At 44.7% G+C, this 27,008-nt stretch overlaps 1 protein-coding gene across 1 annotated transcript in view; it reads right to left on the bottom strand.

Annotated features, from left to right (window-relative positions):
- LOC143775754 (17-beta-hydroxysteroid dehydrogenase type 3-like) overlaps positions 1-20,354 on the bottom strand; it is a 54,006-nt gene extending 33,652 nt beyond the window's left edge. The window contains exon 1 of the mRNA XM_077264272.1: positions 20,105-20,354. Coding sequence (XP_077120387.1) covers positions 20,105-20,273 — 169 coding nt within the window. The 5' untranslated portion in view covers positions 20,274-20,354. The remainder of the gene's footprint in view (positions 1-20,104) is intronic.
- Positions 20,355-27,008: the final 6,654 nt, after the last annotated feature.

Below are 27,008 nucleotides of genomic sequence, written 5' to 3'. Positions count from 1 at the left end.
ACAGTAGAAATGATGACGTTTTGAGGCTTGGTGCTTCACATGAAGCAATGAAGAAGCCAGAACTTCGGCAATATTGGAGTGTTGACTATTTTTTATAACACTCCACTGTTCCGCATGACTACGACCAGCAAATTATTTGAGGCAATCCAAAAGTTTTTGCAGTTTTTACAATGATAATGCACAATGTCCTCCCTGAAATGACCACAACTTTGACAGACTTTTCAAAGGTCGGCCGGTCATTGTGCACTTTAGCAACAAGTTTGCTGAGGTATATGTGCCCCAAAGGGACATCTGCGTGGATGAGTCCCTAATCCATTTTGAGGGGAGGCTGAAATTCTGGCAATTCATGATCAGTAAGAGGGCCAGGTATGGAATTAAACTCTACAAGCTGTGCAAGAGTACTTCAGGGTAGGGTTGAGCGAAACGGGTCGGCCATTTTCAGAAGTCGCCGACTTTTGGCAAAGTCGGGTTTCATGAAACCCGACCCCTGTGTGGGGTCGGCCATGAGGTCGGCGATCTTCTGAATCTAGAATCGGAATTCCGATACCGAGTTCCGATATGTTTGCGATATCGGAAATCGGTATCGGAATCCACATTTAAGTGTAAAATAAAGAATTAAAATAAAAAATATTGATATACTCACCTCTCCGACGCAGCCTGGACATCGCCGCTGGTAACCGGCATCTTCCGTTCCTAAGAATGGCGCTTGAAAGACCTTTCGATGATGTCACGGCTTGTGATTGGTCGCGGCCGCCCACGTGACCGCTCAGCGACCAATCACAAGCCGTGACGTAATTTTCAGGTCCTAAATTCCTCATTCTAGGAATTTAGGACATGAGAATTACGTCACGGCTTGTGATTGGTCGCTGAGCGGTCACGTGGGCCACCGCGACCAATCACAAGCCGTGACGTCATCGAAAGGTCCTTCACGCGCTCATTCTTAAGAAAACAAAAGCTCCCGACGTAAGGACCCGAACCAATAAGAACAGGACAGGGAATATCAATAATATTAATTAATTTATTTTATTAAGTGACAATAGTGACAAACATTAATTGAAAATATATAGACATAAAATTAAATATAAAAATACATATATTGATAAAAAGATTATTGTGCACACTGAAAGCCGCAACACTTATAGGGCAAGCCAGATCCTCATAATAAGTTATAGCATATATGGCACATTATCCCAATATACACACTAAAAAAATATAAAAACTATATAAAAATTGTGTATAAAAATCAATTAGTGCCAGTGATATAAGGATATCACAAACAAACGAACAATTCACTCTCAAATATCAAAGTGACCATGAAGAAAATATATATAAGTGCTATGTGCAAGAGTTGAACCACCATTAGGAGTACATAAGGTGCCAGAGAATGACCAAAGGGCCAAAAAGTGCTATGTGCTTATGGAAAAAATGCCAGTTTACTTACAATGGTAGAGCAAGGGAATGACCCGAGGCTGCCAGCGGCTAATTAGTGTGCACCCCGACGCGCGTTTCAGACACGCAGTCCTTCGTCAGGGGGAATGTGTCTCATTCTTAAGAAGGAAGGCTGCTGGAAAGAAGCAGGGCGCGTCCGAGGGTGAGTATATACCTAATAGGAATATACTCACCCTCGGCTTCTTTCCGGCAGCCTTCCTTCTTAAGAATGAGTGCGTGAAGGACCTTTCGATGACGTCACGGCTTGTGATTGGTCGCGGCGGCCAACGTGACCGCTCAGCGACCAATCACAAGCCTTGACGTAATTCTCATGTCCTAAATTCCTAGAATGAGGAATTTAGGACCTGAAAATTACGTCACGGCTTGTGATTGGTCGCTGAGCGGTCACGTGGGCAGCCGCGACCAATCACAAGCCGTGACATCATCAAAAGGTCTTTCAAGCGCCATTCTTAGGAACGGAAGTGTCATGATTCTCAATGGCGAGAGAACATAGCCCAGCATATATGAGAACTAGCTCTTGGAAGATGGAAACTATACTGACCATGAACTAAACCTGCCGCACAACTAGAAGTGGCCGGGTAGCATGCCTACGTTTTTTTATCCCTAGATGCCCAGCGCCAGCCGGAGAACTACCTAATCCTAGCAGAGGAAAAGACAGTCCTGGCTCACCTCTAGAGAAATTTTCCCAAAAGGCAGACAGAGGCCCCCACATATATTGGCGGTGATTTAAGATGAAATGACAAACGTAGTATGAAAATAGGTTTAGCAAAATCGAGGTCCGCTTACTAGATAGCATGAAGACAGAAAGGGCACTTTCATGGTCAGCAGAAAACCCTATCAAAACACCATCCAGAAATTACTTTAAGACTCTAGCATTAACTCATAACACCAGAGTGGCAATTTCCGCTCACAAGAGCTTTCCAGACACAGTAACGAAACAGCAGCTGTGAACAGGAACAAAATGCAAAAACACACAAGGACAAAAGTCCAACTTAGCTGGGAGTTGTCTAGTAGCAGGAACATGCACAGAAAGGCTACTGATTACATTGTTGACCGGCATGAAACTGACAGAGGAGCAAGGTTATATAGCGACTCCCACATCCTGATAGGAGCAGGTGAACAGAGGGGATGATGCACACAAGTACAATTCCACAAGTGGCCACCGGGGGAGCCCAGAATCCAATTTCACAACAGTACCCCCCCCTCAAGGAGGGGGCACCGAACCCTCACCAGAACCACCAGGGCGATCAGGATGAGCCCTATGAAAGGCACGGACAAGATCGGAGGCATGAACATCAGAGGCAGTGACCCAAGAATTATCCTCCTGACCGTATCCCTTCCATTTGACCAGATACTGGAGTTTCCGTCTGGAAACACGAGAGTCCAAGATCTTTTCCACAACGTACTCCAACTCACCCTCAACCAACACCGGAGCAGGAGGCTCAACGGAAGGCACAGCTGGTACCTCATACCTGCGCAACAATGACCGATGAAAAACATTATGAATCGAAAAGGATGCAGGGAGGTCCAAACGGAAGGACACAGGGTTAAGAATCTCCAATATCTTGTACGGGCCGATGAACCGAGGCTTAAACTTAGGAGAAGAAACCCTCATAGGGACAAAACGAGAAGACAACCACACCAAGTCCCCAACACAAAGCCGAGGACCAACACGACGACGGCGGTTGGCAAAAAGCTGAGTCTTCTCCTGGGACAACTTCAAATTGTCCACCACCTGCCCCCAAATCTGATGCAACCTCTCCACCACAGCATCCACTCCAGGACAATCCGAAGATTCCACTTGACCGGAGGAAAATCGAGGATGAAACCCCGAATTACAGAAAAACGGGGACACCAAGGTGGCAGAGCTGGCCCGATTATTGAGGGCGAACTCCGCCAAAGGCAAAAAAGCAACCCAATCATCCTGATCCGCAGACACAAAACACCTCAAATATGTCTCCAAGGTCTGATTAGTCCGCTCGGTCTGGCCATTAGTCTGAGGATGGAAAGCAGACGAAAAAGACAAATCTATGCCCATCCTAGCACAGAATGCCCGCCAAAATCTAGACACGAATTGGGTCCCTCTGTCAGAAACGATATTCTCCGGAATACCATGCAAACGAACAACATTTTGAAAAAACAGAGGAACCAACTCGGAAGAAGAAGGCAACTTAGGCAAGGGAACCAGATGGACCATCTTAGAGAAACGGTCACACACCACCCAGATGACAGACATCTTCTGAGAAACAGGCAGATCCGAAATAAAATCCATCGAGATGTGCGTCCAAGGCCTCTTCAGGATAGGCAAGGGTAACAACAATCCACTAGCCCGAGAACAACAAGGCTTGGCCCGAGCACAAACGTCACAAGACTGCACAAAGCCTCGCACATCTCGTGACAGGGAAGGCCACCAGAAGGACCTTGCCACCAAATCCCTGGTACCAAAGATTCCAGGATGACCTGCCAACGCAGAAGAATGAACCTCAGAGATGACTCTACTGGTCCAATCATCAGGAACAAACAGTCTACCAGGTGGGCAACGATCAGGTCTATCCGCCTGAAACTCCTGCAAGGCCCGCCGCAGGTCTGGAGAAACGGCAGACAATATCACTCCATCTTTAAGGATACCTGTGGGCTCAGAATTACCAGGGGAGTCAGGCTCAAAACTCCTAGAAAGGGCATCCGCCTTAACATTCTTAGAACCCGGTAGGTAAGACACCACAAAATTAAACAGAGAAAAACAACGACCAGCGCGCTTGTCTAGGATTCAGGCGCCTGGCAGACTCAAGGTAAATTAAATTTTTGTGGTCAGTCAATACCACCACCTGATGTCTGGCCCCCTCAAGCCAGTGACGCCACTCCTCAAAAGCCCACTTCATGGCCAAAAGCTCCCGATTCCCAATATCATAATTCCGCTCGGCGGGCGAAAATTTACGGGAAAAAAAAGCACAAGGTCTCATCACGGAGCAGTCGGAACTTCTCTGCAACAACACCGCCCCAGCTCCGATTTCAGAAGCGTCGACCTCAACCTGAAAAGGAAGAGCAACATCAGGCTGACGCAACACTGGGGCGGAAGAAAAGCGGCGCTTGAGCTCCCGAAAGGCCTCCACAGCATCAGGGGACCAATCAGCAACATCAGCACCCTTCTTAGTCAAATCAGTCAATGGTTTTACAACATCAGAAAAACCAGCAATAAATCGACGATAAAAGTTAGCAAAGCCCAAAAATTTCTGAAGACTCTTAAGAGAAGAGGGTTGCGTCCAATCACCAATAGCCTGAACCTTGACAGGATCCATCTCGATGGAAGAGGGGGAAAAAATGTATCCCAAGAAGGAAATCTTCTGAACCCCAAAAACACACTTAGAACCCTTCACACACAAGGAATTAGACCGCAAAACCTGAAAAACCCTCCTGACCTGCTGGACATGAGAGTCCCAGTCATCCGAAAAAATCAGAATATCATCCAGATACACAATCATAAATTTATCCAAATAATCGCGGAAAATGTCATGCATAAAGGACTGGAAGACTGAAGGGGCATTTGAAAGACCAAAAGGCATCACCAAATACTCAAAATGGCCCTCGGGCGTATTAAATGCGGTTTTCCACTCATCCCCCTGCTTGATTCGCACCAAATTATACGCCCCACGGAGATCAATCTTAGAGAACCACTTGGCCCCCTTTATACGAGCAAACAAATCAGTAAGCAGTGGTAACGGATATTGATATTTAACCGTGATTTTATTCAAAAGTCGATAATCAATACACGGCCTCAAAGAGCCGTCTTTCTTAGACACAAAGAAAAAACCGGCTCCTAAGGGAGATGACGAAGGACGAATATGTCCCTTTTCCAAGGACTCCTTTATATATTCTCGCATAGCCGCGTGTTCAGGCACAGACAGATTAAATAAACGACCCTTAGGGTATTTACTACCCGGGATCAAGTCTATGGCACAATCGCACTCCCGGTGCGGAGGTAGTGAACCAACCTTGGGTTCTTCAAAAACGTCACGAAAGTCAGACAAGAATTCAGGAATCTCAGAGGGAATAGATGATGAAATGGAAACCAAAGGTACGTCCCCATGAGTTCCTTTACATCCCCAGCTTAACACAGACATAGCTCTCCAGTCGAGGACTGGGTTATGAGATTGCAGCCATGGCAATCCCAGCACCAAAACATCATGTAGATTATACAGCACCAGAAAGCGAATAACCTCCTGGTGATCCGGATTAACACGCATAGTCACTTGTGTCCAGTATTGTGGTTTATTACTAGCCAATGGGGTGGAGTCAATCCCTTTCAGAGGTATCGGAGCCTCCAATGGCTCCAAATCATACCCACAGCGTTTGGCAAAGGACCAATCCATAAGACTCAAAGCAGCGCCAGAGTCGACATAGGCGTCCGCGGTAATAGATGACAAAGAACAAATCAGGGTCACAGATAGAATAAACTTAGACTGTAAAGTGCTAATTGAAACAGACTTGTCAGGCTTCTTAGTACGCTTAAAGCATGCTGATATAACATGAGTTGAATCACCACAATAGAAGCACAACCCATTTTTTCGTCTAAAATTCTGCCGCTCGCTTCTGGACAGAATTCTATCACATTGCATATTTTCTGGCATTTTCTCAGTAGACACCGCCAAATGGTGCACAGGTTTGCGCTCCCGCAGACGCCTATCGATCTGAATAGCCATCGTCATGGACTCATTCAGACTCGCAGGCACAGGGAACCCCACCATAACATCCTTAATGGCATCAGAGAGACCTTCTCTGAAAATCGCCGCCAGGGCGCACTCATTCCACTGAGTAAGCACAGACCATTTGCGGAATTTTTGGCAGTATATTTCAGCTTCATCTTGCCCCTGAGACAAGGACATCAAGGCCTTTTCCGCCTGAAGCTCTAAATGAGGTTCCTCATAAAGCAACCCCAAGGCCAGAAAAAACGCATCCACATTGAGCAACGCAGGATCCCCTGGTGCCAATGCAAAAGCCCAGTCTTGAGGGTCACCCCGGAGCAAGGAAATTACAATCCTGACCTGCTGTGCAGGGTCTCCGGCAGAGCGAGACTTCAGGGACAAAAACAATTTGCAATTATTTTTAAAATTTTGAAAGTGAGATCTATTCCCCGAGAAGAATTCAGGCAAAGGAATTCTAGGCTCAGACATAGGTGCATGAACAACAAAATCTTGCAAATTTTGTACCTTTGTGGCGAGATTATTCAAACCTGTAGCTACACTCTGAAGATCCATTTGAAACAGGTGAACACAGAGCCATTCAAGGATTAGAAGGAGAGGAAGAGAGGAAGGCTGCAGTATAGGCAGACTAGCAAGTGATTCAATTAAGAGCACACTCAGAACTAGAGGGAAAAAAAAATAAAAAATTGTAGCAGACTTCTTTTTTCTCTCCTTTCTCAGCCAGTAATTTAACCCTTTTTTGGGCCGGTCAAACTGTCATGATTCTCAATGGCGAGAGAACATAGCCCAGCATATATGAGAACTAGCTCTTGGAAGATGGAAACTATACTGACCATGAACTAAACCTGCCGCACAACTAGAAGTGGCCGGGTAGCATGCCTACGTTTTTTTATCCCTAGATGCCCAGCGCCAGCCGGAGAACTACCTTGAGAAATTTTCCCAAAAGGCAGACAGAGGCCCCCACATATATTGGCGGTGATTTAAGATGAAATGACAAACGTAGTATGAAAATAGGTTTAGCAAAATCGAGGTCCGCTTACTAGATAGCATGAAGACAGAAAGGGCACTTTCATGGTCAGCAGAAAACCCTATCAAAACACCATCCAGAAATTACTTTAAGACTCTAGCATTAACTCATAACACCAGAGTGGCAATTTCCGCTCACAAGAGCTTTCCAGACACAGTAACGAAACAGCAGCTGTGAACAGGAACAAAATGCAAAAACACACAAGGACAAAAGTCCAACTTAGCTGGGAGTTGTCTAGTAGCAGGAACATGCACAGAAAGGCTACTGATTACATTGTTGACCGGCATGAAACTGACAGAGGAGCAAGGTTATATAGCGACTCCCACATCCTGATAGGAGCAGGTGAACAGAGGGGATGATGCACACAAGTTAAATTCCACAAGTGGCCACTGGGGGAGCCCAGAATCCAATTTCACAACAGGAAGATGCCGGTTACCAGCGGCGATGTCCAGGCTGCGTCGGAGAGGTGAGTATATCAATATTTTTTATTTTAATTCTTTATTTTACACTTAAATATGGATCCCAGGGCCTGAAGGAGAGTTTCCTCTCCTTCAGACCCTGGGAACCATAGTATCTCATTGCACTGCATTGGGTTTCGTGTGTTGGCCGACCCCGACTTTTTTATAGGATCGGCCGATTTCACTCGACCCGACTTTTGAGAAAGTCGGGTTTCGTGAAACCCGACCCGATCCTATAAAAATAAAAGTCGCTCAACCCTACTTCAGGGTACACCAACAGGTTTAGAGTTTTTGAAGGTAAAGACACACAGATTAAACCCCCTGAATGTCCCCGTGTCCTGTTAGTGAGTGGGAAAATTGTGTGTTATTTGGTGCACCCACTGCTGGACCAAGGTTATCACCTCTAGGTAGAAAATTTTTATACCATCATCCCGCTCTTCAAGTTCCTTTCGAGCTACCGCAGCCTGCAGTACTGCTGCAAAAATAAGAAATTATGATAGCAGAGCCCAATGTGGCAACAACATGCTGGTGGTCAAATACAAGGACAAGAGGGATGTCCTTTTCTTGATCGCTATACATGATGATGGCAGTACCTACACCGCTGTAAGAGGTACCTCTACACAGCTCACCAAACCAGACTGTGTACGGGGGTAGAATAAGAACATGGGGATATTTGATCTCTCTGATCAAATACTTCAGCTGTACAGTGCCATGAGAAAAACCAAGGTGCGGTACAAGAAGCTGGCGAGAACGGTATATACCTTCAGATCCAGGAGGTAGTAATCAAGGCCCTAATCTTTGTAGGTCAGGAAGGAGTGGGCCGCAGTACTTCCAAAACTGAAGGTGCTCATATTGTACCAGGCTAACATCTCCCAGGGGAGGTCCCTCAAACTACAAAGAAGTATCAAGTGTATTACAGATGGGGATATGCAAGGACACCACTTATCGATTCAACGCCTTCTACTAAATTTATTTCTGACTTACACAACTCATGTATGCCAACCTGATGTACACTACACAACTCACGTATGCCAACCTGACATACACTACACAACTCACATATGCCAACCTAATGCACTCTAGACAACATACGGAAGCCACTACATTATAAAATTCACATACCAAGAAACATAACAACAGTTCCAAAATAGGGTCACTTGTGGGGGATTTCTACTGGTTAGGCACATGAGGGGCTCTCCAAACGTGAAATGACGCCCACAGACCATGCCATCAAAGTATGCATTTCAAACCGTCACTCCTTCCCTTATAGGTCCTGCCGTGTGGCCAAACAGTAGTTTTCTTCCATATTTGGGGTATTTGCATACTCACAACAGACTTTAGGGTCCTTTTTCTCCTGTTACCCTTGTGAAAATAAAAACAATTCTGGCTAAAGTAATATTTTTGTTGAAAAAAATAGATTTTTTTATTTTCTAGACTCAATGCTAACACTTTCAGTGAAGCAACTGGGGTTCAAGGTGCTCACCACACATCTAGTTTCCAAAATGGAGTAACGTGTGGGAGGATTCCACTGTTTAGACACATCAGGGGTTTTCCAAATGTATAAAAAGTTAAAGCGGGCACCACCACTATGCGATCTGAAATAAAAGAAAGGGGGGTGCTACCAATGCGCCATGGTCATACCTGTACATACAAAAAAGAAAGAAAGCGGCGCAAGAACAGTGCACACACAGCCCATATAATAAATATGAATTATGCTTTATTGAGACAAGAAGTGCAAAAACAAGACATAAAAACATTTAAAAGCAATTACTGCTGTGGCAGCCACAGCAGTAATTGGTTTATACTACAGAAATATCTATGGTACATAATTATTGATAGTACAATTACATCAAGAGCTGTTGGGGAATGCCACACTGGAGATAGTGTCAGTTGCACATATTTATATCTGCATATTGTGTATTAGTGTAACATCATTACTCACTGGAGAGGATTTAGGGTTTATTTCACCCTTTCTGAGCTCACTTTTATTCATGTCTCCATATATAGGGGACAGTGATTTTGCATGTTTGGGAATTGTTTTCACATGCTTTTAAATGTTTGTATGTCTTGTTTTTGCACTTCTTGTCTCAATAAAGCATAATTCATATTTATTATATGGGCTGTGTGTGCACTGTTCTTGCGCCGCTTTCTTTCTTTTTTGTATGTAGGGGTTTTCCAAATGTGACATGATGCCTGCAGACCATTCCATGAAAGTCTACATTTCAAAATGTCACTCCTTCCCTTTTGAGCCTTGCCGTGCACACAAATAGTAGGTTTAATCGCCTATGGGGTATCACCTTGCTCAGGAGAAATTGCACAACAGATTTTAGGGTCCATTTTCTCCTGTTACCCTCGAGAAAATAAAAAAAATTGGGCCTAAAAAACTTTTTGTTGAAAATATTTGATTTTTATATTTTCTAGACTCAACGTTATCATTTTCTGTGAAGTATTTGGGGGTTCAAGGTGCTCATCACACATCTGAATAAATTCCTTGTGGGCCTAGATTCCAAAATGGGGTCACTTGTGGGGGTTTTCACTGTTTAGGCACATAAATCTGCTGTGAGCTCAAAAAGTGGTTTTTCTCCACATATAGAGTATCAGCATACGCAGGAGAAATTGCACAACAATTTTTGTATTCCATTTTCTCCATTTACCCTTGTGAAATTACAAAATTTGTGAATAAAAATCATTTTTGTGGAAAAAAACCTTATTTTTTATTTTTCTGACTTTACGTTATAATTTTTGTGAAGCACCTAGGGTTTCAAGATGCTCACTACACATCTAGATAAGCTCCTTGAGGGGTGTAGTTTCCAAAATGGGGTCACATGTGGGAGTTTTCACTGTTTAGGCACATCAAGGACTCTCCAAACGTGCCGTGGTTTCCGCTCTAGATTCCAGCCAATTTTGCTTTCATAAAGTCAAACAGTACTCCTTCCCTTCCAAGCCCTGCCGTGCACCCAAACAGTAGATTTCCCCCATATATAGAGTATTGCTGTCGTCAGGAGAAATTGATGAACAATTTCTCCTGTTATTCTTATGAAAATAAAAAAATTGAGGCTAAAAGAACATTTTTGAGGAAAAAATTAGATTTTTTATTTGCACGGCTCAACGTTATAAATTTCTATGAAGCACCTGGGGATACTCACCACAGATCTAGATAAGTTCCTTAAGGGGTCTAGTTTCCAAAATTGGGTTACTTGTCAGGGGTTTCCACTGTTTAGGTACATTAAGGGCTCTCCAAACGCTACAACACTAACACCGGCAAAATAAAAAAAATTGGGTATAAATTTAATTTTTTGTGAAAAAAATTTAATTGTTCACTTTTTCCTTCCACATTTCTTCAGTTCCTGTGACACACCTAAAGGGCGAATAAATTTCTTCAATGTGGTGTTCAGCACTTTAAGGAGTGCAGTTTTTAGAATGGTGTCAGTGTTGGGTATTTTCTGTCATGTAGACTCCTCAAAGTCACTTCAAATGCGATGTTGTCCCTAAAGAAAATGGTTTTGTAAATTTTGTTGGAAAAATTAGAAATCACTGGTCAGCTTTTTTTAACCTTTCTAACCTCCTAACAAAAAAAAAATTATATTTAAAAACATGTGCTGATGTAAAGTAGACATGTGGGAAATGTTATTAATCAACTATTTTGTGTGACATAGCTCTCTGGTTTAAGGGCCTAAAAATTGAAATGTTGAAAATTGCAAAATTTTCAGAATTTTTGCCAAATTTCCAATATTTTAAATAAATAAACACAAGTGATATCAAACAAATTTGACCAACAACCTGAAGTACGATATGTCAGGAAAAACAATCAGTGGGATCAGTTGAAGACTTCCTGAGTTATTACCTCACAAAATGACACTGGTCGGCATTGTAAAATTTGGTCTGGTCATGAAGGTGAAAACAGGCTTGGGGGGGGGTAAAGGCTAGTGATGAGCGAATATACTCATTACTCGAGATTTCCCGAGCACGCTCGGATGACCTCCGATAATTTTTTAGTGCTCGGAGATTTAGTTTTTATTGCCGCAGCTGAATGATTTACATCTGGTAGCCAGCAATAAGTACATGTGGGGGTTGCCTGGATGCTAGGGAATCCCCACATGTAATCAAGCTGGCTAACACATGTAAGTCATTCAGCTGAGGTGAGAAAAACTAAATCTCCGAGCACTAAAAAATACTTGGAGGTGTCATCCGAGCGTGCTCATCACTAGTAAAGGCATTAATTCTTTAACGAAGGGGGAAAATTTTCTTTTGTACATTAAGTTATTACTCCCCTTGTTCCAAGAGCCATACATGTGTTCTGTCATCATAGCCATAGCCATGACGGCTTGTTTTTTTGTGGTGCAAGTTGTAGTTTTAAATAGGGTTGAGCGACTTTTATTTTTATAGGATCGGGTCGGGTTTCACGAAACCCGACTTTCTCAAAAGTCGGGTCGAGTGAAATCGGCCGATCCTATAAAAAAGTCGGGTTCGGGGTCGGCCGAAACACGAAACCCAATGCAGTGCAATGGGATACTATGGTTCCCAGGGTCTGAAGGAGAGGAAACTCTCCTTCAGGCCCTGGGATCCATATTTAAGTGTAAAATAAAGAATCAAAATAAAAAATATTGATATACTCACCCTCGGATGCGCCCTGGTACTAACTGGCAGCCTTCCTTCCTAAGAATCAGCGCGTGAATGACCTGCGGTGACGTCGTGGCTTGTGATTGGTCGCGTGAGCGGTCACATGGGCGGTCGCGACCAATCACAAGCCGTGACGTCATCGAAGGCCGCTCATTCTTAGGAAGGAAGGCTGCCGGAAAGAAGCCGAGGGTGAGTATATTCTTATTAGGTATATACTCACCCTCGGACGCGCCCTGCTTCTTTCCGGCAGCCTTCCTTCTTAAGAATGAGCGCTTGAAGGGCCTTAGATGACGTCACGGCTTGTGATTGGTCGCGACCACCCATGTGACCGCTCACGCGACCAATCACAAGCCGCGACGTCACCGCAGGTCATTCACGCGCTCATTCTTAGGAAGGAAGGCTGCCAGTTAGTACCAGGGCGTGTCCGAGGGGGAGTATATAAATATTTTTTATTTTGATTCTTTATTTTACACTTAAATATGGATTCCGATACCGATTTCCAATATCGCAAACATATCGGAACTCGGTATCGGAATTCCGATATCAGATTCAGAAGATCGCTGACCTCATGGCCGACCCCACACAGGGGTCAGGTCGGGTTTCATGAAACCCAACTTTGCCAAAAGTCGGCGACTTCTGAAAATGGCCGACCCGTTTTGCTCAACCCTAGTTTTAAATAATCGAACAAAGTCCAGCTCACCATGATCGACATCCTTGGAAACTCGGAGCACGGAACCGCTGTGTCAAGGCGTGGAGAAATCAGGGGGGAAGAAATGAGTAATCCAGGTCATAGATATGTCTTATTATTGCACTGTTTGTTTCTGATTTGTATACTATAGTTGTTGAACATAATGTTGTTTTTCAAGGGCTGTGTCCCTTGCTTTATTCAGGCCAAATTATTGCCAGTTTATAATTTTATGTTTTGTTTTGTTATGTTTGCTTTCCTCGCCTATCCAGTTTCCCCTTGGCCCATTCCACATTTCCTTCCCCTCCCCTCCATTATTACCCGCCCTCCCTCCCTCTTTACCCTTGTTAAAAACAAATAAAAATATTGGAAAAGAAATGAGGAATCCAGCTCAACGAGGTAGTGAAAAAACTCTTTTTTTTATTCACTTGAAAAATATGTTCAGTGGAGGATAAAAACATCAGCGATTACAAAGAATAAAATGCGATATCCTCCACTGAACATATTTTTCAAGTGGATAAAGAAAAGAGTTTTTTCACTACCTCGTGGAGCTGGATTCCTCATTTCTTCTCTAGTTTTAAATAATACCATTCACTTTAATTTGCATTACTGAAAAACAGAAAAAAAAATCCAAACGGGATGACATTGCAAAAAAAGTTCTATTCCTCCATTGTTATTTAGGTTTCATTTTTAGGGCATTTATTGTGTAGTAAAATGATTAGTCACATGATCCTTCAAAGTCAGTACGATTATAATGGTACTAAAATTGTACAGCTTTTTATCATTTTAGTGGAGAACAATAATTCTGAAATTTGGGAATAAAATACGTTTAGTTTTTTCTACATTTTCTGAGACCCATAACTTTTTCCTTACCATGGAATGAGCTGAGTGAAGGCTTCTGTTTATAACCTGAGCTGATGCTTTTATTGATACAATTTTGGGATACATATGATATTTTGAATGCTTTTTTGCATTTCTTGGGAGGAGAGTGGCAACAAATGGCAATTCTGCTTTTGAAGAATATTGGAGATATAATTCTATGTTAATCTGTATCCTATTGGGCATGAAAATATAAAAATCCCTTCAGCACCTGCAGTCGTAACATGACACCCAGCCAGCTTCAAACAAAGGGATTTGCACCCCCATTAGCTAGTTGGTATGCAACCTTCTACTGGAAGACCCCCTGTGGATCCAAGCCATGTTGCTTGACTCCTTTGTTCAGCCAGTTAGGATTTCATAAAGGGGTTATGGAAATACTATACATCCTGTAATGCTGCAGCAGTGCAGTATAGCGCAACCTCCACCAGGGGATGCTGATGAGGGAAGAGAGGCTGCACACACAGCGTAACACCACTGAGCAGCAGCACAAGCGTCACCAAGTGGTGAAAGAGTGGTGAGAGGAGCAGAGTCAGAAACCATCAGGACAAGAAGTACCAGAGGTCACAGCAATAAAGGTGGTCAAATACAAGCCAGAAGTCAGAGCCAGATGGGAGCAGATATAACCGAGACGAGACATAGTAAAACAGGTCAGAAGCCAAGCCAGGTCACATACCAAGGGGTTCAAGAACAGGGAGCGAGCAATAAGACTAAGCAGGAAGGCAGGAAAGGGAAATCACGGGAACAGAGTACATGGGCAGAGGACAAACACGGTATCAAGGGGTCAGCTGCTCTAGCCTGGAAGCATGAACTATCACTGACACAGGTCTCCAGGCACAGCAGACTGAAATAGCCACACCGAAACCAAAACAAGGCTGAGAAGGTTAACCCCAGCATGACCAGACTGGGGAGAGAACTGCATGAAACACACCCCAGCCTGAATCAAGACAGTCCTAGCTGTACATCGTGTATATTTTTGAGATCCCCAGAACAGGGCAAGCGCCTGCCTGGGTCTAGAGACATTTTAACATGCACAGGAAAGGAGATATATAGAACAGCCAGTAGCAGCTAGGTAGCAAAATTGTGTTTAGTCTCTATGAGTAGCAGGGGCCCAGTCGGATCGATGGCGCCATAACCGCAACCTTAGGACTACCCAGAAAGTATACTGCTACATACTTAGGCTGTTAACTGGTTCATGCAGCTTTACATGAACACCCGAGCCTTACACTATGGCTGGTCCAAATAACTAAAGCAATTGTTACCATCCACCTCTCGTGTCTCCCCTTTTCCTCATAGTTTGTAAGCTTGCGAGCAGGGCCCTCATTCCTCCTGGTATCTGTTTTGAACTGTGATTTCTGTTATGCTGTAATGTCTATTGTCTGTACAAGTCCCCTCTATAAGTTGTAAAGCGCTGCGGAATATGTTGGCGCTATATAAATAAAATTATTATTATCATTATTATAAATCTCCAGGGAGAGGATTTGTGAGAAGTTAAGGTACCTTCACACTAAGCGACTTTGCAGCGAGAACGACGACGATCCGTGACGTTGCAGCGTCCTGGATAGCGATCTCGTTGTGTTTGACATGCAGCAGCGATCTGGATCCCGCTGTGATATCGCTGGTCGGAGCTAGAAGTCCAGAACTTTATTTCGTCGCTTGATCACCCGCTGTCATCGCTGTATCGGCGTGTGTGACGCCGATACAGCGATGTGTTCACTTGTAACCAGGGTAAACATCGGGTTACTAAGTGCAGGGCCGCACTTAGTAACCCGATATTTACCCTGGTTACCATTGTAAAAGTAAAAAAAAAAAACACTACATACTCACCTTCTGATGTCTGTCACATCCCCCGGCGTCCACAGGGTTAAGCGCTGCTGCCGAGAACTTCATGCACTGAATGTGTCAGCGCCGGCCGTAAAGCAGAGCACAGCGGTGACGTCACCGCTGTGCTCTACTTTACTGCCGACGCTGACACATTCAATACAAGAAGCTCTGAGCAGCAGCGCGTAACCCTGTGGACGCCGGGAGACGTGACAGACATCAGAAGGTGAGTATGTAGTGTTTTTTTTTAACTTTTACAATGGTAACCAGGGTAAATATCGGGTTACTAAGCGCGGCCCTGCGCTTAGTAACCCGATATTTACCCTGGTTACCCGGGTGCTGCAGGGGGACTTCGGCATCGTTGAAGACAGTTTCAACGATGCCGAAGTCTTCCCCTGATCGTTGGTCGCTGGAGAGAGCTGTCTGTGTGACAGCTCCCCAGCGACCTAAACAGTGACGCTGCAGCGATCGGCTCGTTGTCTATATCGCTGCAGCGTCGCTGAGTGTGACGGTACCGTTACACACAGATGGGACCACAAGCAGCCCATGTGGCAGCCCCTCCCTCGCAAGCCAGGTCTTTCATCTATCTTTTAACTGACTATATATTCTGCCTATACCTTTTGTCCTAACACTATTTGTATTTTCATATCTGACCATTATATATGTATAACCAGTGGGTATATGGTGTATTGTCTAGTGTACCCTTAAGGCAATTAAATATATAACTTAACCTTGGGCAGCTTTTTTATCTCGATCCACGAATCCACACATCCATTTCATGGCCTAATTTCACATGCTACTGGGGCTAGTTTCTGGCCGGATATAACCCTGTTAATGGACCAGGCGTATATCAAATGAGAAACTTTATGGCACTCCTACTGGCCTGATAAGGTTCTGTTTCACTGGTACTAGTGAAAGGGGCCTCTCAGCTTGTCAGAGTTGTTGGCGAGTGTGGTACCACGTCAGTGACTGCATGAGCCACGTTCTCTCACTCCCCATGCCTCCCTGGGACCGTGTGGAAAGAGGGGTGTCTGTGAAAAAATGTGCCAAGCTGACCTTAAGTGTCCCCAGTGGGTGCGGAATGTCACGTTGGTACAAGTGGTGAGTCCTTACCACGTGATCCCACTGACATAATATTGATGTCAGGCGGGGTAGCGAGGTGTGGATCCTTTACGTTCAGCACAAGTGGTGGCAGCACGGTGGGATTGAGATAATAGTGTGTGGGAGTGTGTTACCCATACTTCCAGATGTTAAAGACTACCAGCAGTAGCTTTTGTCATTGTGGTCTTAAGATCAGCTCAGCACTAGACGGTCTGAGTGCAAATACTGTAATGTGTGTGGGTGCATCAGGTTGCAGCTCTGTGTCAATAAACAATGAGTGCAAAGATGGTCAGTGGCACCGGGGCAGAGCCAGGGAGATGGCCAATGCTACGGACAAAGGGGAGGAGGTGGAAGTCGATGTTGCTCAAACAAAGGGGGGTTCAGCCCAGGCTGCCCAAGATGCCTGTCGCTGGCGGTTGGTCCCACAGTGGGCCGCTCACCACCTGCCCATCCCCCCAGCCAGGCAGGTGCGAATTACTTCTTGCAAGCTGCCCTGGCCAGTCTCTGGGCTGGAGTCAAAGCCACCTATGAGACCCTTATAGCAGTGGCAGAATATTGCGAGGCAGTGGAAGCTGCAGAATGTCAGTAGGTGTGTGAGCACCAGCAACAAATGCTTCAGCCCCAACACCAGCTGCAGTCCCCAGCCTGTTGCGAATCCCCTGAGGTCCAGATCCCGATGCTATGGGCAGAGGACTTCCCTCTGGTTGACAAAGGAGGGGACTTGGAAACTTTCTTGCTGGCATTTGAAAACTCTTACCATCAGTACCATCTGCCCGAGGACCAGTGGGTCCTTTTCTTAATCCCTTGCCTCAGGGGTAAGGCCTTGGAAATCATTGGGTACCTGCCCAATGAGACCATGCTTTGCTATGAGGACATCAAGCAGGCTCTGGTCCAGCAGTACAACTTGACCCCTGAGATGTACTGGAAAAAGCTCTAGAGTATGTAGCGGGGTCCTGCATACAGATGGGATGATCACATGCGGCCCTACTGAGAGCAGTTGACCAATGGAGCATGGGACTGGAGCTCAATGCCGTCCAGTAGCTGAAGGAGCTGAAGGAGCTCATTGCAACTGAGCAGTTTTTATAGAACTGCCCAGAGGACCTCCACAAGCCAACTGTAATAATGCCTCTGAGTGTGTCTAGCAAGCCGGCTGGAACAGATGGTCCTGTGAGGATGTCACAGAGGGAAAGACCGGGGGGCAGACAGCTGCGGATAGGGAGCATGCAATTGAGGGTGGGGCATTTCCAGGAGAGGTAGGACTCCTATGTAAGGCCTCATTGCAGGGTCAGAGGGCCAAGTTAGTCAGTCTGGACCAGCGACTTGTACAGAAACAGAAGAGAAGCGGGCGCTCCCATGGTTTCAGTGATTGTGGCCGCTGTCACGCACAGTGGTAGCGCTGGGGGCTGTATGATTGGTATTTTTCCTTGTTCGTCTACGTGTATGTGGCCCCAGTGTCTTCACCATCAGAAGTAATCCAGGGAGCAGGGATATCTTGGGTGCCCCTAGTGTTAGGGATAGGGAAGGAGCCCCTGGCCCCAGGTAATCCAACAACAGAGTCATGACAGGTGGGAGGGAGTGTAAGTTAAACTTTTATTTTTTTACATTTATTTTTAAAACATTTTATTTTTCATTTTCATTTTGATTTGTTGTTCCCCTTAGGACACGTGAACTTGTGATTGTTCTATAAAGCCTACACTGTGGCTGCTATGGTGACCTATTGGTTTAATGGAAGCTGATCAGATTGACACCTCTGCTGGAGATGTGTAACCTAGAACAGCTATACACTGATCAACTTATCTGACTCCACAATAGCACAGGCCCTCTGTCCCCTGCTGTTCTAGTGCAAGGTATGGGGATGGGACTGAAACTTCTGCAGGAAAGGTGTCAGTGTCACTGACACCTCTCTTCCAGAGATGCCAGTGTCACTGACACTGCTCCAGCAATGGTGTCAATGGACTCATCTCTTCTGGAGCAGCATTGGTCCCATTCCAGTACAGGAGGAAGTGTGCCGCTGTGGATGTGGATTAGCTGAGCAGTACATATCTGTGTGATAGCAGGTGAGAGGAGCTTCCCTTGCACATCAATGTGGGGTCCACTAGGGAGTTCACTGGCTCTTCGGTGGCCCACTCCAAATCTGAGCAGAAGAAATGCCTTAGTAAGACAAATAATGGCAATAAGTAAAATACTTAAGCTAAATATATGAGTATACACTTCACAGAGTTTGAATGACCCGATCATAGTTCTTTATGGCCGCTGGACATGAACCCAGAGAACCGTCTCCTAGCTGGCGACATCTACAGCTCTTCTTTTGATTACCCAGCCATGCGTGTCATCACATGTACGTTACACCGCAATGATATCACTGCGCCGGTTCGGCTTATCAAAAGAGTCATCATGTAAGAGGTGATTTTCATGGTTTCTGCCCACATACAGTATTACTGACGTGGTTTATTGATCGGGTCTTATGAATCTATTCGGATCAACTCTAACCTTTTGCTTTTATCACAATAGTTTTTCTAATAGAAAAATATATCAGGTCATAGCTTATTATAATTTTACATTTTCTTAAATGGAAAATCCTGTATTGACAGTTCTTAAATGCTGTATTAATTGTCAAATCTGAGCAATGAACATGCATTTTATTTCACGCGAAGCCTGTATGCAGGGTTGACAACCGTCCAGAAATTCCTGGACAGTCCAAAAAAATAGGGTACTTTTTTGCCCTGTTCATAAAAAAAATTGAGGCGTTCATGATTTCTGTGAGGCTTAACAAATTTATTCAGATTTTTTGCCTGTATTTATCATTAGTTTACAGATTACACTGAATGCAGCCGATATCTCTATATCAGAATAATGGCCCGTGGGCATGTATAATTAATAATCATATTGATTTATTATGGTTTTCCAATGTGTCTGTAAAAAATATTATGTCAGTGATTTTTTGATAATACATCATAAAGAAGCTTACAGAATGTAAAACAATAAAGTAAATGGAACTCGTGTGGAAATTGTGAAGAACAATATATGGTAGCATGCAGATTTTCACAAGTGAAGAATGCCTTCAGCACAACACTCAAAGAGTTAAGAAGATGAATGTGTGGTGCCGCTAGTTGTATCAAAATTCTTATAAAGCTCCAGAGAAAAAAGGCAAGTAATACTTTTGCAGTAACAGCAGTAACGTTAAGTACTCTACATACTGCATGGAAGACCTGTCATATACAATAGTACTGTCACACATTGTAGCTGTCACCAACACTGAACGCCATGCAAAAAATTCTCTATGTACTTGATGCATTTAGCCCAGAAAAAAATACAAAATTGACAACTTAAAATCACAAACCGGACTACATAATAGTAGAAGCCTCATTACCTGCCCACCGTCCATACTGTGTCAGGTCCGTCCTCCACAACCGGGATAGAACGTGGCTTCTCAGCCCACGTATCACCTTCCATGTGTGCGATATTATTATATAAGCAGCTGCCAATATTCCAAACAGGGTGAACCCCTGTGTGCACAGACAGGACTCCTCTCCGGCCATGTTGCCACTGAGTACAGAGAGAGGAGGCAAACTTGGAAGTGCTGGGCAAGGTCCTCCTCTCTCGCAGTGTTCCACTATCTCATATTACAGACACACCAGTACACACATGTATCTGAATCGATATTACACTGACAATTCAGGTAGAGATATACTGTATAAGAACGGTTATACTAAAAGAATGTCAGATCTATTCTGATGAAAGAAATGGCAATACAATATTCTAATAATGGAAAAGATATGAATATATTCCAGAATATCTCACTCCTACTAATTACACCTTTGAAATTCTAGTTTGGTTAGGTTCACATGAGCGTATAAAAAAACAGTCTGAGTTTCATCCAGAGTTTTTCACTTGTCATCTGTGTGCCATATGGTTTTTTTTATTAACCATTTACAAGACCATTTACAGCTTCCTATGTTACAGAATTGCAGTGATATAGAGAATGTTCAGCACAGCCTAAAAGAGGAGGTGCATAGATATAGGTTCCCAAACGTTAATATGTGGAATAGTTACAACTACCACACTCCAATGTGATGCAAAAAAAGGGGGTGTTTAATATACATACAGAAGTCACAAACGTTTCGGTCTGCAATGGACCTTCATCAGCATGCTAAATGTAGCGTGAATGGTATATATAGTAGAACCCCGGTAGGAATTAATTGATTCGCATCAAAATGTGAGTTTACTGGAAAAATTGCACTGAAACAGTTTTAAATGGTAGGTCAGTCCAACTAGCGGGAGAGGAAGAGACACGAGAGCCACGCGGTATCCACCGCAAGTGGAGTCACTTTTCCGCGCAGAAACGCTGCAGATCCGCACTGTGATTTACAGTACAATGTAAATCAACGGGTAAAGAAAAAGTTGTGCACATGGTGCGGAAAAATCAGTGCGGAATTACTGCAGATTTAAAAGAAGTGCATGTCACTTCTTTTGTGCGGAGTAACGGACCTGCTGCGATTAAAACACCTGTGGCTAAGAGGTGGAGTGCTCAGTCAGAAGGCTAATGGATACAAATTTAAAAAACTGACCGTCACATGCAAACATGAACCAAGTGTGAACAGGTGCTGAACCTAGAGTCACCAACTGGTAAACAGTCAAATAGATAAGGCAGCACACTGCGGTGCTAAGACATGCAAACATGAAACATGAAAATTGAACTGCATTACTGCACTAGAAATATGAAAAATGAGAGCTTTTAGCGCACAAATTGGCCAATTCATGTGTTGTGTACCTGGTAGCCACTTTACGGCATCTCTCGTATACCAGGTCCTACACTTGCCTTACCTCACTGAGAATAAATGTCTTCATCTGAATGGGAACCTACTGTGAATCATCTTCTTAGACTAAATTTCTCTCTCTCTATGGAGGGGTAACGGACCTGCTGCGATTAAAACACCTGTGTCTAAGAGGTGGAGGGTGGGTGGGATAGAATAAATAAGATTTCATCCAACATAGTTATTTTGTGGACACAAAGATTCAGTATTAATAATGACATTACTGAATGTGGAAACAAAGCTATTCAATCAATTTGCATAGAAGGAAAAATTCCTTGCATACCATTATGTGCCAAAAGAAACACCTAGAATCTGCAAAATAAGGTCCCCTGTGGAAAGCATCAATCTCACTTTTTGTTTAACTAAAGTGTGAACAGGTTGTAAATCAAATCCTCTGGAGAGGAGATTACGGAGATTAGGGACATGCATCTCACATGGAACCTATTATACACACATATAACTGCACAACATATTCTGGGTGCTGGGGGGTTCTGCTTTTCAATTGGCCCGCTCTCTGTATCTGTGTGATATATTCTGTGTCCTGTGAGTAAAGTGTTGTCATACTGGAAATACGTGGAGAAGCAGTGATCTTTTATATGCGCCCATGTAACCAAGCAATTCCAGCCAGCGTCCTTCATTCAGCCTCCAGCCAAAGCAGAGTGGACCTCCTGAAACACGGGGTGGTGCTGAAAGAGGTACTCCAGCACGGTAGACCCCGTTATGCTGGTGGCAGCAGTGGGATATCTTGTCCCATCTGCCCAGGGCGCAGCCTGTGGGCTGATACATTAGGGACATGCGTCTCACATGGAACCTATTATACATACATATAACTGCACAACATATTCTGGGTGCTGGGGGGTTCCGTAACACAAATTATCTGCTATCAAAGGGATATAATATATCTAAGAATATCAAATATCAGTAGCGTTATAAATAAAGTGCTTGTGCAACAAATATATTAAAACAAGAAATAAATTAAGATATCCGAAAATATCCCTTTAAATAGCAGAGACCCAAATGAAGTACAATGTCACATGATTCGGACCAAAGGTCCTGTAGATGTAAACACAAATGATACATGACAGAAGGTCAAAATGAAGCAATTTATGCTTACCTTATAAATATAGGTATCCAGCTGGGAGCTTCATCCAAGGGTCCAATAATGGTGTGAATCTGGTGGTGGCCCTATGGCGAGGCAAGCTCACACACATGCCTTGCTTGGCTCACATCCTCAACCTGGTGGTATAGCGTTTTCTCCACCACTTTCCTGGCCTTGGTGAGCTGCTCCCGAAAGCACGTACGCTGTGTGCTCATTTGCATCCCTCTGGTCATCGACTTGCTTCGATACAGAGGTCTTTGTCTATGCCAGTTAACAAGATAATATGCGATGTGCCGACAGGGTGGAATTCCACTCTGCACATGTTGCAGCGACTGTGACATCAGCAACGAGCCCTCACGCAGTATGTCATGTCGTATAACCTGGGCAAACGCAGTATGGACGTGGTGCATATCACGTTTACAGAGTGGGCACAGATTAAGGACCTCTGCACCCTTGTGCACAGTTTTGAAATGGCTGCTAGGATGGTTAGCGCTGATGCCGTCATCATCGTCATCAGTATTCCAGTAATCTATATGCTGGAGCAGACTTTAAATAGCCTGTGGGAGGAGATGGTGGTCCCAGAAGAAAAGGAGGAAGCAGAGGAGGATGCAGAAGGGATAACATTTTCTCTAAGTTCAAGACTGTTGTCTTACAGGGGGGTGCCAAGGGAGGATGGATTACTGCGATCTCGGGGGGTTGGTGATAACAGACAAACTATTATTGAAGGTGCAAGATCCGAAGATCAAATGGAGGAGGAAGAGGTGATGGGCGAGCAACTGCCAGATGAAGAGAATAATCAACCCCTCTCTGTTGTTCGTGGTTGGCGAGAGAGGACGGAGGAAATGAGCATCATTGCTACCCAGCCACTAACACAGCATGGGCTTGGGCCTCACAGTAGAGCCCAACAAATGAGTGCCTTCTTGTTGAACTATCTGCAACATGATCCCTGTATAGTTATGACTAGGAATAATGCTGACTACTGGGTTGCCACTCTGTTAGATCTACGTTATGAAATCAAATTTTGCTAGATAATTTGCTCTCTAGAAAGGGACCCACGAATGCTGGAGTATCGAAACACACTTTTACACAACCTTAACCCCTTCCCGACCCATGACGCCACGTAGGCGTCATGAAAACCTGTGCCAATCCGACCCATGACGCCTATGTGGCGTCATGGAATGATCGCGTCCCTGCAGATCGGGTGAAAGGGTTAACTCCAATTTCAGCCGATCTGCAGGGACAGGGGGAGTGGTACTTCAGCCCAGGGGGGGTGGCTTCACCCCCCCGTGGCTACGAACGCTCTGATTGGCTGTTGAAAGTGAAACTGCCAATCAGAGCGATTTGCAATATTTCACCTAAAAAACTGGTGAAATATTACAATCCAGCCATGGCCGATGCTGCAATATCATCGGCCATGGCTGGAAACACTTATGTGACCCCCCCCCACCCCACCGATCACCCCTCCAAGCCACCGATCTGGGCTCCGCTCCCCTCCGTCTTGTGCTCTGCTCCCCGTCCTCCTGTCTGCTCCCCCCGTGCTCCTATGCCACCCCCCGTGCTCCGACGCCCCCCCGTGCCCCGATCTCTACCCCCTTATACTTACCGAGGCTCCCGATGTCCGTCCGTCTTCTCCATGGGTGCCGCCATCCTCCAAAATGGCGGGCGCATGCGCAGTGCGCCCGCCGAATCTGCCGGCCGGCAGATTCGTTACAAGTACATTTTGATCGCTGTGATAGGTTCTATCACAGCGATCAAAATAAAAGGATAATAAATAACCCCCTTTATCACCCCCATAGGTAGGGACAATAATAAAATAAAGAAAATATTTTTTTTTCTTTTTCCACTAGGGTTAGGGTTAGAACTAGGGTTAGAACTAGGGGTAGGGTTAGGGGTAGGGTTAGGGTTAGGGGTAGGGTTAGGGTTAGGGTAGGGTTATGGCATGTGCACACAGTGAGGATTTGGCTGCGGATCCGCAGCGGATTGGCCGTGGATCCGCAGTGGATTAGCCGCGGATCCGCAGCGGATTGGCCGCTGCGAATTCGTAGCAGTTTTCCATCAGGTTTACAGTACCATGTACACCTATGGAAAACCAAATCCGCTGTGCCCATGGTGCGGAAAATTCCGTGCAGAAACGCTGCGTTGTATTTTCCGCAGCATGTCAATTCTTTGTGCGGATTCCACAGCGTTTTACACCTGTTCCTCAATAGGAATCCGCAGGTGAAATCCGCACAAGAAAACACTGGAAATCCGCTGTAAATCCGCAGGTAAAACGCAGTGCCTTTTACCTGCAGATTTTTCAAAAATCGTGCGGAAAAATCTCACACGAATCCGCAACGTGGGCACATAGCCTTAGGGTTAGGGTTGGAATTAGAGTTAGGGTTGGAATTAGGGCTAGGGTTGGAAATAGGGTTAAGATTAATCTTGTGTTTAGGGTTACGGATAGGGTTAGGGGTGTGTTGGGGTTACAGTTGTGGTTAGGGTTGGGATTAGGTTTAGGGTTGGGATTAGGGTTAGGATTAGGGTTAGGGTTGGAATTAGGGTTACGGGTGTGTTGGGGTTAGGGTTGTGGTTAGGGGTGTGTTGGGGTTAGGGTTGTGATTAGGGTTATGGCTACAGTTGGGATTAGGATTAGGGGTATGTTGGGGTTAGTGTTGAAGTTAGAATTGAGGGGTTTCCACTGTTTAGGCACATCAGGGGTCTCCAAACGCAACATGGCGCCACCATTGATTCCAGCCAATCTTGCGTTCAAAAACTGAAATGGTGCTCCCTCCCTTCCAAGCCCCGACGTGCGCCCGCAGACCATTCCATCAAAGTCTGCATTTCAAATGTCACTACTTCCCTTCCGAGCCCTGACGTGTGCCCAAACAGTGGTTTACCCCCACATATGGGGTATCAGCGTACTCACAACAAACTGGGCAACAGATATTGGGGTCCAATTTCTCCTGTTACCCTTGTGAAAATAAAAAATTGCTTGCTAAAACATCTTTTTTGAGAAAAGAAAAATGATTTTTTATTTTCACGGCTCTGCGTTGTAAACTTCTGTGAAGCACTTGGGGGTTTAACGTGCTCACCACACATCTAGATAAGTTCCTTGGGGGGTCTAGTTTCCAAAATGGGGTCACTTGTGGGGGGGTTTCTACTGTTTAGGCATATCAGGGGCTCTGCAATCGTAACATGATGCCTGCAGACCATTCCATCAAAGTCTGCATTCCAAAACGTCACTACTTCCCTTCCGAGCCCCGGGATGTGCCCAAACAGTGGTTTACCCCCACATATGGGGTATCAGCGTACTCAGGAGAAACTGGACAACAACTTTTAGGGTCGAATTTCTCCTGTTACCCTTGCAAAATAAAAAATTCTGGGCTAAATAAATATTTTTGAGGAAAGGAAACACATTTATTATTTTTACGGCTCTGCGTTATAAACTTCTGTGAAGCACTTGGGGGTTCAAAGTGCTCACCACACATCTAGATTAGTTCCTTGGGAGGTCTAGTTTCCAAAATGGGGTCATTGGTGCGGGAGCTCCAATGTTTAGGCACACAGGGGCTCTCCAAACGCGACATGGTGTCCGCTAACGATTGGAGCTAATTTTCCATTCAAAAAGTCAAATGGCACGCCTCCCCTTCCGAGCCTTGTCGTGCACCCAAACAGTGGTTTACCCCCACATATGGGGTATCATCGTACTCAGGACAAACTGGACAACAACATTTGGGGTTCAATTTCTCCTATTACCCTTGGGAAAATAAAAAATTCTGGGCTAAAAATCATTTTTGAGGAAAGAAAAATTATTTTTTATTTTCACGGCTCTGCGTTATAAACTTCTGTGAAGCACCTGGGGGTTATAAGTGCTCACTATGCATCTAGATAAGTTCCTTGGGGGGTCTAGTTTCCAAAATGGGGTCACTTTTAGGGGAGCTCCAATGTTTAGGCACACAGGGGCTCTCCAAACGCGACATGGTGTCCGCTAACGATTGGAGCTAATTTTCCATTCAAAAAGTCAAATGGCACGCCTCCCCTTGCGATCCTTGCCGTGCACCCAAACAGTGGTTTACCCCCACATATGAGGTATCGGTGTACTCAGGAGAAATTGCCCAACAAATTTTAGGATCCATTTTATCCTGTTGACCATGTGAAACTGAAAAAACTGAGGCTAAAAGAAATTTTGTGTGAAAAAAAAAGTACTTTTTCATTTTTTCGGATCAATTTGTGAAGCACCTGAGGGTTTAAAGAACTCACTATGCTTCTAGATAAGTTCCTTGGGGGGTCTAGTTTCCAAAATGGGGTCACTTGTGCTGGAGCTCCAATGTTTAGGCACACAGGGGCTTTCCAAACGTGACATGGTGTCCACTAGCGATGGAGAT

The sequence above is a fragment of the Ranitomeya variabilis genome, chromosome 5 (assembly GCF_051348905.1).
Source record: "Ranitomeya variabilis isolate aRanVar5 chromosome 5, aRanVar5.hap1, whole genome shotgun sequence".
NCBI lineage: Eukaryota > Metazoa > Chordata > Amphibia > Anura > Dendrobatidae > Ranitomeya > Ranitomeya variabilis.
This window is presented reverse-complemented; position numbering and strand designations above follow the sequence as displayed.